Genomic DNA, 18,065 nt, shown 5'->3' with positions numbered 1-18,065 from the left:
ATCCCACTGATGTTGAATAAGCTTCATTAGACACTCCTGCTGCAAACATGCGTGGGAGAGGTGGGTAGGTAGAGGAGGGGGTGGGTGGGGTTCCTTTGCTCTTCAAATAACCTGCCCAGATGCTAGGCAGTAGCTGCTCTTCTCTGTCTGGGCAGGACACAGGGCCATCTGTCCCTCTTGGTAAATGTCCTCCACCCCACAGACACTTCTCATATTCCCAACACTGACTCCCTTGGCTCCAATCAGTTCAATTCCAGTTTTTAGCTACAGCTGAAAACAGAATGCCTTAGAGGAAGCAAAATATACCAGGCATACACATGATCATAGATCACAAAGGCATAATAATAGTGGGCAGGAGTGCAAACTCGGAAGCTTGGGTTCAAAACCCACTCACCAGCTTTGTGACCTTGTGGAAGTTCATTAACCTCTCTGAGCCTACTTCCTTTCCTGTAAAGATAATATTCAGCTCATAGATTTGCTGTGAAGATGAAATGAGATAATTGCTATGTAAATCACTTAGCAGGGCGCTTCAGTAAATGGTAGTTATTTGCCTAAGTGTTAATAACTGAAACACTGAATAAGTGTTTCTATACTGATGGAAAGTAGGGCCCTCTCTTTACCTTGAGTAAAATCCATATTCTTGTCTTCTTCAAGAACAGAAGTGTCCATGATTGCTGCAGTTGCTCCTTCCCTGTGGTCACCCCCACGTGCATTTATTTACAATGGGAATTTAAGGCCAAGAGCAGAGGCCACTGTCACTGTTGAGAGGCCCCGGGTAGAGCCAAATGACAGCTCAGCATCAGGCGAGGGTCCTGGCTGAGAACTTGGGCTCCCCTGATGCTGCTGTCACATCATGCCCCAGTCATGACATTTGAACTCTTGCAGGGCTAAGATTTGTTTCTTTGTCAGGAATTATTGCTTTGTCCTTTCTTTACCTTCTGAACAGCCAGCTCTGGCTTAATATAAAAGCCTGTTTCGAAAAAGGAAAAAATGCCTATTTAAATAGCCCCACTCCTCACCTCCAGCGTTTTTAGAGCAGAACCTTAAGGTGTGGCTGCTTCTTGATATGACTTCACTAGAAAAATGTATGCTTTCTTGAGACATTACGGATAGAGCAGAAACTGGAAGAGAAAACGCCTACAATGGTCTTGTCCCTGCTCTTTGCATCTCTTATTAGACCTAAGCAGTCTGGGACTAGTCTTGAGTCGGGGGTCCTCCCTCAACATCCTCGTCGGGACAAATCCCTGCCTACAGGCCTGCTGTCCCAAGTGGCCTTGTTTGGTATCAGTGACTCTCCTTGGTCTTGGCCAACTGGTCTGACCCAATGACCTACAAAGGGCGACCCAGTAAAAGTTAGGTTGAACTATCCAGAGTCTTGTCTTTTGGAATGTGGAATTGGCAAATGGGTAAACTGAGCCATTAGGCAGTGGACACTGCAGCTGCAAGGATTGGAAATAGGGCAGCCATTACGTGAACCTGCATTGTGAGGTTATGAGGGGAAAAGAGAAACTGAATCTGGGAGAGGAGAAAAACTGAGCAATCAAGAGCCAAGGGGTATGCTGGCGGGAATGTAAAAGGGACAGCCGCTGTAGAAAGCAGTTTGCAGTTCCTCGAACAGTTAAGCGTATGTCTTAGTTTCCCATGACTAACACCACACATGGGTTGGCTTAAATAGTGGGCGTTGATTGGTCCGTGGTTCGGGAGGCTGGAAGGTCTGCTGCCTCCTGGGTGGGCAGTGTTCTGGCCAGCTAGCAACCCTTGGGTTCCTTGGCTTTCCTGTGACATGGTGGTGTCCTCTCCTTTCTCTCCCAGGTTCCCACTGATTGCATGCTTCTTCCTGTGGTCTTATTTTCCACATTCAATTTCCTTTTGCTCAAAAAGACTTCAACCACATGGATGAAGGCCCACCCTCATTTAGCTTGGGCACACCTTAACTAGTAACATCTTTTAAGGTCCTATTTACACATGGGTTCACACCCCCAGGATCATGAATTAGGACTGAACATGCCTTTTTGTGGGGGACAGGATTCAATTCCCAACACCTTATGCTCCAGCAATGCCATTCCTAGGTATATTCAAAGGAAAAGAAACAGGGACTCAATGGATACTTGTACACCCATGTTGACAGCAGCATTATCCACAATAGCCAAAAGGTAGAGACAACCCAAGTTTCCATCAATAGTTGAATAGATAAAATATGGTATAAAAATGAAATGGAATGACTCAGCTATAAAAAGGAATGAAGTCCTGACACATGCTACAACATGGATCAACCTTGCAATCATTATGCTAAGTGAAGCAAGCCAAACACAAAAGGATGCATTCCTATGATTCCACTTACATGAAATACCTAGAATAGGCAAATTGATAGAGACAGAAAGTAGAGATTATTAGGGGCTGAGGAGGAATGGGAAGTAATTGCTTAATGGATACAGATCTGTTTGGGGTGATGAAAACATTTTAGAAGTGGATGGTGGTGATGGCTGTATAATATTTTGAATGTAATTAGTGCCACTGAATTGTATAGTTAAAAATAGTTAAAATGACAATTATGTTACATATATTTTATGACAATAAATAACTTTTCAAGTGGGGGAAGAAGAAAAAGAACATAGGGCCAATCTCTGGAGTTACCTTGTCCCCATCCTTCCAACAGTCCAAGGTTCATCTTTCCCTGGTTTCTTGGGGTCCCTCCTGGATTCACCTGACTTAAGGGGATTCCTGGTCCCTGAAACCCTTGTACAAACCTTTGAGGCAGTTAGAAATAATTGTTGGTTTCAACTATCCTGAGCAGTGTTCAAGGGTTTAGAAAACACTGTTAAAAAGTGCCCCAGAGCCACTGAAATGGTGAGGCGTGAGTTCAAACCCTGCTGTGTCTGAGGGGGGCTTTCCTAGGGAAAGAGTATCTTAGTTTCCTAGGACTGCCATAGCAAAGTACCATTTAAAACAAGACACTTTCTCACGGTTCTGGCAGCCAGAAGCCCGAAATCAAGGTGCCAGGGGGTCATGATCTCTCTCTGGAGGTTCTAGGAGACTCATTCCTGGCCTCTTCCAGTCTCTAGAGATCCTAGGTGTTCCTTACTGTCCGCTCTCTGCTTCTACCTTCACGTGGCCTCTCATTAAATAATTACATCTGCAATGACCCTATTTTCAAAGAAGATCACACTCTGCGGCACTAGGTTTAGGACTTTCATATATCTTTTTAGGGGACACAATTCAACCCCTAACAGATGGGATCTAGACTTAGTCTTGAAGCAGAAGCAATATGTCCATTGGACGAAAGGAACAAATGGTAATTTCTAGGAAAAGGGCAAATTCTGAATGGGTAGAAGGTTTCGCTCTGGCATGGAGGGATCACCACAGCTCCCTCTGTAGCCTGGGCTTTGGGGTGGTAACAGGAAACGAAGGATCCAGTGAAGCCAGTGAAGGGGCTAGATTACTTTCCTAGGACTTACAGAACAATGTACCACAAACTGGGCAGCTTCAACCAACAACTTTATTGCCTCACAGTGCAGGAGGCTACAAGTCTGGAATCGTGTCAAAAGGGCCACGCTCCCTCTGGAGCCTGTAGAGCAGACTCCTCCCTTTCGTCCTCTGGCTTCTGGTGTCTGCCCGCAACACGGCGTTCCTTGGCTTGTGGCTGCAGTGCGTCCATCTTTGCTTGTCATCACTTGGCCTTCTCTCCTCCTGTGTCTGTCTGCCCGAGTCCACATTTCCATCTTCTTCTAAGGTCACCCTAGGCCCCACCTTAACCCCGTTTGACTTAATTTTAACTAATCACATCTTCAAAAATCCTATTTTCAAACAGGGCCACAAACAAGGGACCAGAGGCTAGGACTCAAACATATCTTTTGGGGGGATGTAATTCAACTCACAAGAGCAGAGGATGCAGAGAGAGGAGTTGGATGGAAGTAAGAGAGGAAGCTGGGGAAGAGGAGGTTCTGAGGGCCCAGGAAGCAGGAAGACCAGAGGAGAAAGTGTCAGTTAAGAATTGTGGGAAACACGTGGAAGGAAGGATGAAAGAGGGAGAGACCACGTGACTGAGAAAGGGAGAGAGAGGGAAGGGTTTGTGTGGTCACCCCTCAGGCTGAAGTGTGGTTTGCTGGCCTGGCGGGGGGGGGCAGCTGCGGTAGGCCTAATTCCGCTGCCCCCATAATAGGGTGACTGGTCGGACTCACCGCCACCCCTGAAGGAAGCTCGGTATGGGCGCAGAGTGCCCTCGGGTCTCCCCTTCTCGGCAGCCATGCTTCCGCGGCCGCCCCTCCTCCCGGATGGCGCCACACGATGCCTGTGGGGCGGCACCCTTCTTCTTCTTTCTCCCTGCGCAGGCGCAGGGCGGAAAATTCCAGTCTGCCCTTTTCCCCTCCCCTGACAGCAGCAACAGCCAGGCGTGGGCGGAAAAATCCAGCCTACCCTTTTCCCCTCCCCAGACAGCAGCAACAGCCAGGCGTGGGCGGAGAAATCCAGTCTACCCTTTTCCCCTCCCCCGACAGCAGCAACAGCCAGGTGTGGGCGGAAAAATCCAGTCTGCCCTTTTCCCTCCCCCCGACAGCAGCAACAGCCAGGCGTGGGCGGGAAACTCAAGTCTGCCCTCCACTCCAGCAACAGCAGCCACAATCCCTAAACCCTGCCCCTTCCCCCAGCAACAGCGACAGCCAATCCCTAACCACCACCCCTCCCCCGTCCAGTACCGCCCACTGACCTTTCGCCGGCAACCAATCAGAACAGGGCGTGGCTTTGACCAATCAGCCTTCCCCAGCCCCTATAAAACTGTTGCCTCTCCCTCAATAAAGTGGACTTGCGTGTTTACCTTGTCTCCGCGGTAGTTCTTCTGCCGTGCGCCCTCCAGTCCTGAGAGCCCCCGACAAGGGCCTGGCTTCCCTTGTCCCCAGTTCGTCGCCTGCTTCTCCGGGCGACACCCTCGTCGCCGGCTTCGCCGGGCGACCCCGTCAGCCGAACCGCGCAACCCCTGTTGAGACCGACCCCTCGTCTGCTGCCGGACCGACCCCTCGTCCCAAGTGGGACCGACCCCTCGTCCCAAGCGGGACCGACCCCTCGTCCAAAGCTGGACCGACCCCTCGTCCGCAGCCAGACCCCACCTCTACCGACCGAGCAAGCCGCCGCAGCTGGCGCCCAACGTGGGGCAAAGCAACCCCACCACAGCACAACGTGGGGCAAGGCAACTCCACCACAGCCTCACTCCATAACCTGGCGGCCCCCCCCTCCTCTCTTCTCACCTTGGGACTTCTCTCATGCAACATTGCTGCTACCTGAGCCTTGGCTACCTCATACGATCCACGGCGGTCTGGGAGAATCGCTGGATGGCTTTCTCCTTCCATGTCGGGGGCTTATACCGACCTGCTATGATTAAGAGGAGCCTTGGATTTCTCAGAAGCGCGCGCTTGCACGTCTGAAGTAATCCTACCACAGCCCTACGCCCTCCTATCTTCTCACCTTGGGACTTCTCTCGTGCAACACTCCTGCTACCTGAGCCTTGGCTACCTCATACGATCCACGGCGGTCTGGGAGAATCGCTGGATGGCTTTCTCCTTCCATGTCGGGGGCTTATACCGACCCGCTATGATTAAGAGGAGCCTTGGATTTCTCGGGAGCACGCACTTGCACGTCTGAAGTAACCCTACCATAGCCCTACGCTCTCCTCTCTTCTCACCCCTATCTTTTCGCTCTGCATTGCTGCTCCTGAACCTTGGTGACCTCATATGATCCACGGCGGTCTGGGAGAATCGCTGGATGGCTTTCTCCTTCCATGTTGGGGGCTTATACCAACCCGCTATGATTAAGAGGCGCCAATAAAACTCTCAGGAGCGCGTGCCTGAGCACCTCCACCCCTGCCTTCACCTCTGCCTCCTCCCCTCCATGCTTGCTCCCCTTTGCCTTGCTCCACTGCTCGTCGTTCCGCCCTCCCCTCATCGGGGCCTTCTCTTGGCCCGCGACCACCGTCGGAGCCCCACCGGCTCCGACCCCTCGTCTCACTGCGCACCTCGCCGCGCTCCCATCGCCGCGCTCTCAAGGATGCCGCTCAGCCAATCTGGGTCCCCGGGAGATACGTCAAACCCGCCACCTCAGCAGCGGATGTCCCGCAGGACACGGCGCCAGATGCGAGTGATCCAGCACCAACTGAGCCAGCTCACCCTCCACCCCCAGAGGCAACCATCCAACCCTGAAGTCCGTTCACTGCTCGCACTCTACCGTCAGTGCAGACGCCGCAACCCTCGCCATGCTGCCGAGCCAATTAACATAGTCTCTCTCCTTCTCCTTATGCTCTCCTTCGCCACCTCTGGCCAAACTAACCCCTCTCACCAGCCCCGCTAAACGGCCCGCAACCCGCTTTCCCCGGCCCGCAGCTTGCGGAGCTTCCTCCTGTCTCGACCTCACTCCTCTTCTCAGCCATCCAAAGCGTCCTTTCTCGTCCCCCGCCCCCCTCCTTTTTTCGCTTGAACCCCCACTGCATTGCAGATTGGGCCGCCCCATTAACATCGGCCTCTCTCGCGCCCGTGAAGACTTTGACCTTCTTATTGTCCTCGCCTACGTCTCCACCACTCCCGACACTGCCGCCACCACCGTCGCTGGTGCCCTGACGCGACTTGTCCTCACCGTTGCGATCCTCCAGACCATCACACAGTCTGCCTCTACCGCTCTTCGCCGCCAAGGAGAGATCAACTACCTGTAACGCGCTGTCATCCCGGACTTTTAACAACAGATGGATCTTATAGCTGCGAGATCAACAAGAATTGGACATTGGCCACCCTTGCTTGCAACGGCAAGATACCGCCCCCTAAATTGTACATTTATATCCCCGTCATACTCACCTCCCTCTTCAGCCCCGCTTCCCTCATTGCTTACTGCCTCTTGGGCCTCAGCTACTTGTTGCTGCTGCCATCTTGGCCCTTATTTGAAAAGAAGGGGGAAATGCGGTCACCCCTCAGGCTGAAGTGTGGTTTGCTGGCCTGGCGGGGGGGGCAGCTGCGGTAGGCCTAATTCCGCTGCCCCCATAGTAGGGTGACTGGTCGGACTCACCGCCACCCCTGAAGGAAGCTCGGTATGGGCGCAGAGTGCCCTCGGGTCTCCCCTTCTCGGCAGCCATGCTTCCGCGGCCGCCCCTCCTCCCGGATGGCGCCACACGATGCCTGTGGGGCGGCACCCTTCTTCTTCTTTCTCCCTGCGCAGGCGCAGGGCGGAAAATTCCAGTCTGCCCTTTTCCCCTCCCCCGACAGCAGCAACAGCCAGGCGTGGGCGGAAAAATCCAGTCTACCCTTTTCCCCTCCCCCGACAGCAGCAACAGCCAGGTGTGGGCGGAAAAATCCAGTCTGCCCTCTTCCCTCCCCCCGACAGCAGCAACAGCCAGGCGTGGGCGGGAAACTCAAGTCTGCCCTCCACTCCAGCAACAGCAGCCACCAATCCCTAAACCCTGCCCCTTCCCCCAGCAACAGCGACAGCCAATCCCTAACCACCACCCCTCCCCCGTCCAGTACCGCCCACTGACCTTTCGCCGGCAACCAATCAGAACAGGGCGTGGCTTCGACCAATCAGCCTTCCCCAGCCCCTATAAAACTGTTGCCTCTCCCTCAATAAAGTGGACTTGCGTGTTTACCTTGTCTCCGCGGTAGTTCTTCTGCCGTGCACCCTCCAGTCCTGAGAGCCCCCGACAAGGGCCTGGCTTCCCTTGTCCCCAGTTCGTCGCCTGCTTCTCCGGGCGACACCCTCGTCGCCGGCTTCGCCGGGCAACCCCGTCAGCCGAACCGCGCAACCCCTGTTGAGACCGACCCCTCGTCTGCTGCCGGACCGACCCCTCGTCCCAAGTGGGACCGACCCCTCGTCCCAAGCGGGACCGACCCCTCGTCCGCAGCCAGACCCCACCTCTACCGACCGAGCAAGCCGCAGCAGGTTTGAGTGGCAGGAAGACAATGAGAAAAGGGGAACACAGAATTAGGTTATGCAGAAGGGATGGTAGGGAAGTTGGAGAGGAGGGAGTGGAAGGGGAAAGGGAAGGAGAAATAAGGAGACTGGTACTGCAGTGTTCTCATGAGTGACCTACTCCATGTCATAGCCCCTTCTAGACTGTCCCCATTTTCTGGTGGGATAAAAATAAAAAATAGGGAGCAGAGGTGGCTGAGGTGATTAGGTGCCTCCCTGGTCCCCAGAACCTCCTAAAAAAAAGGTGAGCAGACAGAGTGCAAACAATGGCATTGGGGGGGGGGGTTTGCGGAGAAATAAATAGATAAAAATAAGTAAATCCTTAAAAATAAATAAATAAAATTTTAAAACATTAAAAACCTAACAGAGGGAAGAGGGGCCAGGATCAATTGAGAAAATTCTCTGAAAAACTGTCTACACTATAACAAGTATGGGTCTTTTCTACATATACATGTATTTTTTGGTAAAATAATATATTTGCTGCACTTGTATTTATAGCCAACCAACTGGGCAGCTGATGTGGCTCAAGAAGTTGGGCACCTGCCTACCCTATGGGAAGTCCTGGGTTTGGTTCCTGGTGCCTCCTAAAGAAGATGAGCAAGGCAGCAAGCTGATGTGATGGGCTGGTGTGGTGAGCTGAAACAAGATGACACAACGAGATGATGCAACAAGGAGACAGGAGGAAACACAAGGAGAGACACAACAAGCAGGGAGTGGAGGTAGCACAGGTAATTGGGTACCTCCCTCCCACATGGAAGTTTCTGGGTTTGATTCCTGGTGCCTCCTAAAAAGAAGACAAACAGACACAGAGAGCACACAACAAACAGGCACACAGAGCAGACAGCCAGTGCAAAGAATTAAAAAATCATGTTAAAAAAATAAATAAATCAGTCAGGAGCTCCACAGATAACAACCCCTTCCCTGAAGCTTCCTCCAGTGTCCCAGTCTTCCCAAGCTCAGAGTCTGGCCAGTGATCATGATCTCTTGTTCAGGGCCCAATCACTGAAAACTCTGCACACTTTGAATCCAGTTGGCCCTGTGACTTGCTTTGACTGAAGAACACGGGAGAAGTGACAGTGTTGCCAGTCCCAGCCTGGCATGCTTTTGCTTGCTCTCTTGGAACCCTGCCACGGCCATGAGAACGACCCCAGCTATCCTGCTGAAGACCGTGTGGCAGAGCTGAACCCACCCCAGCCAACCCCAAGCCAACCTGCCAGCAGGCTGCACACATAGAAGCAAGCCCAGCTGAGTTCCACCCTGGCCTGAAGACCCACCCTAGCTGAACCACCCCACAGACTTGTGAGCTAAATAAATGGTGTTGTTTTAAGCCACTGAATTTTGGGCGGTTGGATGTGGCAAGAGCCCACAACCCCATTCCCACCTCTGCCATAGGAGCTTGCTCTTTGAGCTTGCAGATAAGAGAAATTAGTTCTTCCTTCTCCTGGTAGAGGAGTTAAATGTGGGTGGGATACCTTAGAACTCCATTTCCCTTTCAACTCTTGCATTGAGTGGACAATATTTTAAAGAGTTTTCTTACAAGATCAACTGCACTTAAGGTATTTTCTGTCCCAACTCTGTTGCCAAGGGTACCACAAATAGGATACAATATAACCAATGTTTGACACTACCGTACACCCTAGAGAACAGGAGTAAGTCTGATCATTATTCTATTAAGAGCTCTGTTTGAGCAAACCATGAAGAAAAATCTTTTATAGTCTAACATGAGTTTAATCTCTTTATCACTTCCTCCAAACAATTTTTCATTATTGCCTTCATTTCATTCTGTTTACATTTATCACATACATCATTACAATACACAGACACAGATCTATGTTAATCATTTCCTATCATTTAGGTTTTTCTGGATCAATATACAATTAGTAGGGATCAGTGTGGGGAAAGAATAACTACCGTTTTCTGAAAATAGATTCTCGTATTTATATAGCATTTTTAATTTAAGGGGTTCAAAGTACTTTCTTTATATTTCCCCTAGCATCCTTTTGATATCTCTGAGTAGGAAAACTAGTAAAAATGCTAATTAGAAAGAAAAATGAAAGCACAGAAAGGTAAAGCAGTATCAGCGAGACTACGATAGTGTCACAGTAGAAACTTGGGCTTTTAGCTCAGCATCCTACTTTGTCATCTCTATTTTGTTGAATATATTCCATATTTAAAGGTACAATGATCTCTTCACTTTTAAAACATCTCTTTAGATGAATGTTAACTCAGCTAAAAAAATCTGTCCTTTTAAAGATGGTAAACCCCACCATTTGGCGATCCTGGTAATGCAATTACTCCCTGCGGTTTAAAAAAAAAATTTAATTTTTATGTCAGCTATGGACTCACATCAGTTTTGCAGCTGCCCTCTGCTTCTCCATTAAAAACCGTAACTGACCACTCCTAGCTCAGTGGAGTTCCAAGAGAATTGCAACCTGCAAGGAGGAACTAACCATCACTGACTGTTCCCTTCAGCTGCACATTTATGGCTATTTAAGTCCTGGCTGGTGACCATTATTACTACTCTTCTAACCTACCAGATCCACGAAATTAATTTAAATTTGCTTAGGTATATTTTAACTTTTGCCACTGAGTATTTGAGGAGGACAAATATTCACTGGTCTCGAAAGGTGAAACAATCCATGTAAGTCTTGCTCGTTTGACTCATACTGCTTCTTCAACAAGAGAAAAGTATCTATCTCTAGGATATGTTTTCTCATATTCACAACATGGAAATTGGGTTTTTAATTTAAATGCATTGGAAAATAGCAGTTAATGCTTTCCACTTACACAAGGCTAAATCAGAGATGCACAATGAGTTAGGAAGAAAAAGGGCCTATTGCCTAAAAATATTATGCCATACTTATCTAGAAAGAGAAAATGCGAATTAATGTTTCAACTTTATTTATTCTTTCTTGAACTTCCCTAGCATCTCCATTTCACTTTGTGTGTAAATGATACCTGTGTCCTATTCATTTTTTCACATCTTTTCCAGAGACATTAAGAATATAAGGCTGCAATACTTGGATGTTTAGCAATTTCGTTACCAGAGTACCTGAGTGCCTCTGCAGAGTGGATACATAAACTCACCCCAGGAAGCTTTCTCTTGGAATGGTGTGGGGAGGACACACAGTTCTTCTTAGTTCTGCTGAACGACTGATACAAACTTAAATGCATTCAGGGAAAAACAGGGCTTCCCTTTTTCCTTCTTTAAAAAATGGAAACAGAAAAGTGTTCAGAAAATAAAAGTTCCTCCACTCTTCACTATCTCTCCCTGTGGGTTTCCAAGTTCAAAGCTTTCCCCAAAGTGCTTAGTACAGACACCCACCCAAAACCATGCCCCAAGCACCGGTACATAGCTATCTTAAGAGGGGGTGCAAAAGAAAATGTAAAGACTGTCACCCTTAGGAGATTTTTCAAAAACAAACTCTTACACACTTAAAAGAGTGGGGGAAAAAACCAAAAGCCAAAGTGTCAAGCAATACACTATGACTGAAAGCAAAATACAAATAGAGAAAACAAAAACACCCAAATAGAATAGGACAGTCATGAAATGAGATGTCACGAAGACACAAATCACTGAAGAGATGATAATAAGGAGAGAGGAGGGATAAAAACCATAGAAGGTAAAACACCGTCCAACCAAAATAATATGCACCTGTGTAATCAGGTGATAAGTGGTTGTGCGCATCACTGGGTGGTAATAACTTTACTTTCTAAAAAGTAATTTTCTAGGAAGAGAAAGGTCACCTTATTTTCTATAAATGTACCGAATAAACAGCAGATTTGGAACCAGCCAAATGGCAATCCCTGTAAGGTTTCAGAAGGGTGACAAGCTGGAGGGCGGCCAGGCCCCCGTTCCGCTTCTCCCGCGCCAGCCTTCCCAGGTCCGGGCGTGAGCCGCCGCGTCCATCCTGAAGGCACGTGGGACCCGAAGCTGCGCCTGCGCCGCTCGCTTATGTTGGCCGGAAATGCAGGTCCTTGCCGCTCGCCTATGTCCGCCGGAAATGCAGGTCCTCGCCGCTCGCTTACGTCCACCGGAAATGCAGGTCCCTGCTGGGTGCGACCCCGCAACCGCGGGACCCTCCGCCGGCCCCGCAAGCACCCTGCGCGAGGGATGCCGCGGCAGGTTCTGCAGGCACAGATCTGTCCCCTCGGTCCCAGGCGGCCGGAAGCTGGAAGGCGCGCGGGGGTGGGGGCGCCCCTTCTTCCTGCACAGGCCGCGAGGCCTCCTCGGGCCAGGCCGGCGCCTGCTCCTCGGCGGCCTTGTCCGGGAAGCGGGGACCCGGCCCCGCGAAGGCGGCCCTGTGGCCGGCACCCTCCTCCTGCACCGGGCGGCCCTCTGGCTCCCCCGCCGCGCCGCCGCCGGGCCCCGCCGCGCCCTCCTGCGACGTCTGGCTGACGTAGACCACGATGATGTCGCCCTTGAAGTTCATGACTTGCCCGCTGGAAATAAACGTGGAGTTACTGTTTCCAGTCACATTTCCTACAAAGGAGAGGAAGAGAGAACAGGAGAGGGGTGATTCATACGTTCTTGGTGAGAACTCGGTCTTGTGAGAGGAAAGTTTCCTGATGAAGAGGGGGGTCATGGTGCCCCACTTCTCTCACAGCCGGTGTCGCAGCAGCCCTTTCTTAAGGACACACTTAGGAAATGCATCGGGACACTCCCGTGAGTTTTTTCTGCAATGTCATTTTTCATCCCACCAGTCTGACGGAGAGGGTGAGAAGGGAGAGAGAGAAAAAGAGGTGAGAAAAATAAAGAGAAGCAAGCTTACGGACCATACTCAAGCTTTATCATTTTCCATGTGGGATTCAGAGTAATAATGGCAGAAGAAAACTGAGTGGTAGAATCATAGACAAGATTAAGATGTTTGAAAAAAAAAAGGGTGCACGAGTAATAAAAGGAAAAATAAATAAATTGGACCCCATTAAAATAAAAAACGTTTGTGCATCAAAGGACATTGTCAGCAAAGTGAAAAGACAATCTACAGAATGGGAAATAACAGTTGCAATATCATATCTGCTAAAGGTTTAATACCCAGAATACAAAAAAAAACTCCTTCAACTCAACAAAAAAAAGACATACAGCCCAATTAAATAAAAAAATGGGCAAAGGACTGGAATAGACATTTCTCCAAAGAAGACATACAAATGGCTAAAAAGCATATAAGAAGATGCTCAACATCACTAGTCACTAAGGAAATGCATATCAGAACTGCAATGAGATACCATTTTATATCAAATTAAGTTGCCTATTATTTTTTAAAAAATGGAAAATAACAAGTGTTGGTGAGGATATGGAAATATTGGAAGACTTACACATTGTTGGTGGGAATGTGAAATGATGCAGCTGCTATAAAAAAGTTTGAAGATTCCTCAAAAACTTAAAACAGAATTACAATATGTCCAAATAACTGAAAGCCAGGACTCAAACAAATACAGCCACACCAATGTTCAGAGTAGTAGTATTCACAACAGCGAAAAGATGGAAACAACAGACCCATCAAGAGTTGAATGGATAAACAAAATGTTTACAGTATGTATATAGTGGAATATTATTCAGCCATAAAAAAGAATGACTATCTGATATATGCTACAATATGGAAGAACCTAAAAACATTATGTTACATGAAATAATCCAAACACAAAAGGACAAATATTGTACGAATGCACTTGGATGAAATATCTAAAATAAGCGTATTCACGGAAAGTACAATAAGATTACCAATAGTCAGGAGGGATGGTGTTGGAGGTGTTGGGGGCAATGGGAAATTATTATTTAATGGATATAGTTTCTTTAGGGAGTGATGAAAAAATTTGGGTAATGAATGGTAGAGATGGTAACAATATTATAAATGCAATTAATGCCACTGAATCATACACTTAAAATGGTCAAAAATATCAGGAAGGGAAGTGAAGGTGGAGAAAGAAAGTTTGTTGCCTGATGAGACCACAGTCGAGCCTCCTCTCTAACCGACTCATCCACATCTGATGCCTTTATCTCCCTGGGTGCCTTCGCTCTCACCTTCCAGAGATGCCCCTAGCAGAGCCCTGTCCTGGAGGGCCATTGGGCCAAGTGGGATCAGTATTTAGCAGAGGTTAATACATTTCCTTAATTGATTTTTTTTTCTTCTTACGCCTGGTAAAAGGAGATTCTGAAGATTAAAACAGGAAAAAAGAATTATCCTATAAATTATTCTTTCTTTCTGATCCTGGGATGTTTTGTCCTTATGGGTTTAACCAGTCTTTAATTAATGGGCTTCTTGAAAAACAAATAGATCAACAAATGTTAGGAAACTACTACGTCTTATTCTTCTTCTATTTTAAAGTCGACTGCTCCAGAAAATTTCCAGGCTAAAATATGTGCCACAAACAAAGCAGATCAGAAGGCCTCAGCACTCAGCATAACAAACAAAACCTATAGTCTGACCTTGAGATGTGAACATCAAACTGGCTCTTCATGATTCACTGGCCTCACTTTTTTCTTCTTTATTGTGACCCAGCTTTAAAAAATGTATATAAATTTGTTATATAAACAAATTTAAGTTTCTGTCGTCACTCAATATGAAGAAGTTTCCCCCCAAAATTGGAAGGCACGTTTTGGATGGTGTAAAATACCACCAGGCATCCAGGAAATTTCCTTTGGAGAGACTTATCTCCATCCACAGGGGCCTTTCACAGTTAAGGAGCTGTGAAATCAAGTGATTTCAAAAGGAAGCAAAACATTGGAAACTCACCCAGGGAGATTTACTACTCATACTATTTGTCCCATACGTAGTTGTATGGGGTATACTACAAGATGGATAGAAGCAAGATTTTGTTTGTCTAATAATCCTCCCAGGGAAGCGGATTTGGCTCAATGGATAGAGCCTCCACCTACCACATGGGAGGTCCAGAGTTCAAACCCAGGGCCTCCTGACCTCTCTGGTGAGCTGGCCCACTCGCAGTGCTGATGCGCATAAGGAATGCCCTGCCACGCAGGGTTGTCCACCGCGTAGGAGAGTCCCACGTGCAAGAAGTGCGCCCTGCGCAAAAAAAACGCAGCCTGCCCAGGAGTGGCACCATGCACATGGAGAGCTGATGCACCAAGGTGATGCAACAAATACACAGATTTCCTGAGCCACTGACAAGAATATAAGCAGACACAGAAGAACACACAGCAAATGGACACAGAGAGCAGACAACTGGGGGGGGGGGTGGGAGGAAGGAGAGAGTAATAAATAAAAAATCTTAAAAAAAAAAATGTTCATAAAAATAAATTAATAATCCTCCTGAGCAATATGGGGGAGGCCAACTAGTATTTCCATTTACCAGATTGACCCACATTCTCCATTCTCTATAAAATATACTGACAGATGCCATAACATAACAGCATGCTCTAAGCTGGAATCTACTTGCTAGTATGTTACATCTTTCTGCTCCCACCAGTGACCATGTGACTCTCAAGTCTGTTTTTACCAGTTGAACTTATTAGGGAAGTTAATTAAATATGTATTATGTAAAGAGGTGAAATGTGTGTAAACAAATGGAAAATGTCTCTATAAAAACTAAAGTGAATGCTTCGTAAAAACCCAAATAAAAGTGAGGGAAGGGGAAGGGGAAGGGGAAGGAAAGGAACAGCAACAAACCAGATGTAGTTGAGGCAACTGTAAAAAAAAAATAAAAAATTTAAACAGTACAAGTCTAGAAGGATTGTGTGCATAAGTTTGTTCTGCAAATGTCTTTAATTTCTCATTCTACAGTAAAGAAATAGAAACTGGAACTTAAGACATTGTGGTGGGAAGTGGACTTGGCCCAATGGATAGGACGTCTGCCTACCACATGGGAGGTCCAGGGTTCAAACCCTGGGCCTCCTCGACCCGTGTGGAGCTGGCCCACGCGCAGTGCAGATGTGCGCAAGGAATGCCGTGCCACGCAGGGGTGTCCCCTGCGTAGAGGAGCCCCACACGCAAGGGCGCCCCGTAAGGAGAGCCACCCAGCGCGAAAGAAAGTGCAGCCTGCCCAGGAATGGCCACCCACACTTCCCGTGCCGCTGACCACAACAGAAGCGGACAAAGAAACAAGACGCAGCAAATAGACACAGAGAACAGACAACCGGGGGAGTTAAATAAATAAATAAATCTTAAAAAAAAAAAAAAAAAGAAAGAAACACAGATTCCTGGTGCTGCTGATAAGGATAGAAGTGGTCACAGAAGAACACACAGCGAATGGACACAGCAGACAACTGGGGAGGAAAGGGAGAGAAATAAATAAAAAATAAATCTTAAAAAAAAAAAAGACATTGTGGTTAATGTAAAAAAGAATCAGGAAACTAATCAGCCAATACATATGGCTCTATATTAAAAAAGAATCAGTGTATGTAAGTTATATGTTTTAGTTTTCAAATGTTTAAGATAGGAACTTTTAAAATAATTCTCTCTCTAAATGATTTTTACAAGTAACTCAGCTACTACTGACCCCAAGCACAAGGGCTTCTGCTGAAGAAGCAGCCTCAGAATGAGTAGCCTTGGTGGCTCAGGAGCAGTCCTAAATGCTGGGATGGTTAGTTTAATAGAAAAAGTCAAAGTGGGAAATAAAAATAATGCTATAACATAAACCTTCTACTTTAAAACATACCATGCTTATTTCATAAAATTGGTTACTTTAAGTTGCTTGAAAGGATGATTTTTCCATAGTTCCTTTACTTTTTTTCACTACATCAACTACTGGTTTCAGTTTTCTTCAATATGATGTGCACGGAGGGCATTTCTAGCCACTGCATGACTGATGTATGGTTTTGAATTTAATCTCATCTCTTCTTCATATTTAGATTTATCTTCTGTTTATGTCACGGCATATAAGATTTCTACATAATTTAAAATTTTATTTTCCAACAAATCATCATCATGAATCCATTGTTATTTACCTTCTTCTTTGTTGGAAACTTCAGTTTGAGCATAGGTGAAAATCTGTGTTTTTCACCTTATTTTGCAAAACAGGATTTTGTGTAAAAATTCCCATTTTAAGAATTTCATCCCATGTCACTGCCCCATAGCAAACATTTTTGATATTTTTAATTTTTAATTCTATAGGCTCTACATCTTATTTCCAATTTTTCCCCCCAAAAATGGAACTCAAAACCTAAGTGATATATTTAAACATTCCAGAACCCTTAGATCCATAACTGCATTAAGGATATTATACTTGGGGGGCCAAGGTGAAAAGGAGGGGAGACAAAACAGGACCTTTAAATCCTAATGACTGGGATGTAAAGAAAAGTTACTTATAAAGAATATGAGATTCTCAGACAAGTTTATTCTTCCAGTGTTTATTGAAAGCATAATTAATGCAAGAACAATCTGATCAACTCCAAGTTCATTCCATCCATGCTGACTTTTATGAGACAGTAAACTGGTACAGACTAAATTTTTTTTAACTTCTCCGGAATTGCCAATGTAAAAAAAAGTGGCAGGGGAAGCGGACTTGGCCCAGTGGTTAGGGCGTCCGTCTACCACATGGGAGGTCCGCGGTTCAAGCCCCGGGCCTCCCTGACCTGTGTGGAGCTGGCCCACGGGCGGGACTGATGTGCGCAAGGAGTGCCGTGCCATGCAGGGGTGTCCCAGCATAGGGGAGCCCCATGCACAAGGAGTGTGCCCCATAAGGAGAGCCACCCAGTGCGAAAGAAAGTGCAGCCTGCCCAGGAATGGCACTGCACACAGGGAGAGTTGACACAGCAAGATAACGCAACAAAAAGAGACACAGATTCCCATGCCGCTGACAACAACAGAAGCAGACAAAGAAAAATACGCAGCAAATAGACACAGAGAACAGACAACTGGGGCGGGGGGTAAGGGGAGAGAAAGAAATAAATTAATTAAAAAAAAGAAAGTGGCAGCAGGGACATGATTGTGGGTGTATGACTTGTGCAGCTGCACAGGTGACGCACACAGAAGGGCCCCATGTTTGGTATAATCCCTGCTGTTTTCACCTTAAAATTCTTATTAATTTTGCACAAGGAACTTTGAATTTCCATTTTCCACTGGGCTCTGCAAATTACATTATTGGTTCTCACTGCAAGCAGCTGCTGAAGAGTACTGCTTCAGGTTTTTTTCCCCATTGATACTTTGGTTTGGCATCACTGTTTTTGGAGGGAA

At 47.1% G+C, this 18,065-nt stretch overlaps 1 protein-coding gene across 1 annotated transcript in view; it reads right to left on the bottom strand.

Annotated features, from left to right (window-relative positions):
• Positions 1 to 9,657: 9,657 nt before the first annotated feature.
• Positions 9,658 to 18,065, bottom strand: part of TNFRSF11A (TNF receptor superfamily member 11a) — a 62,468-nt gene continuing 54,060 nt past the window's right edge. The window contains exon 10 of the mRNA XM_058277099.2: positions 9,658 to 12,418. Coding sequence (XP_058133082.1) covers positions 11,961 to 12,418 — 458 coding nt within the window. The 3' untranslated portion in view covers positions 9,658 to 11,960. The remainder of the gene's footprint in view (positions 12,419 to 18,065) is intronic.

The sequence above is a fragment of the Dasypus novemcinctus genome, chromosome 16 (genome assembly GCF_030445035.2).
Source record: "Dasypus novemcinctus isolate mDasNov1 chromosome 16, mDasNov1.1.hap2, whole genome shotgun sequence".
NCBI lineage: Eukaryota > Metazoa > Chordata > Mammalia > Cingulata > Dasypodidae > Dasypus > Dasypus novemcinctus.
Note: the sequence above shows the minus strand (reverse complement) of the source record. Positions and strands in the feature narration are given on the sequence as shown.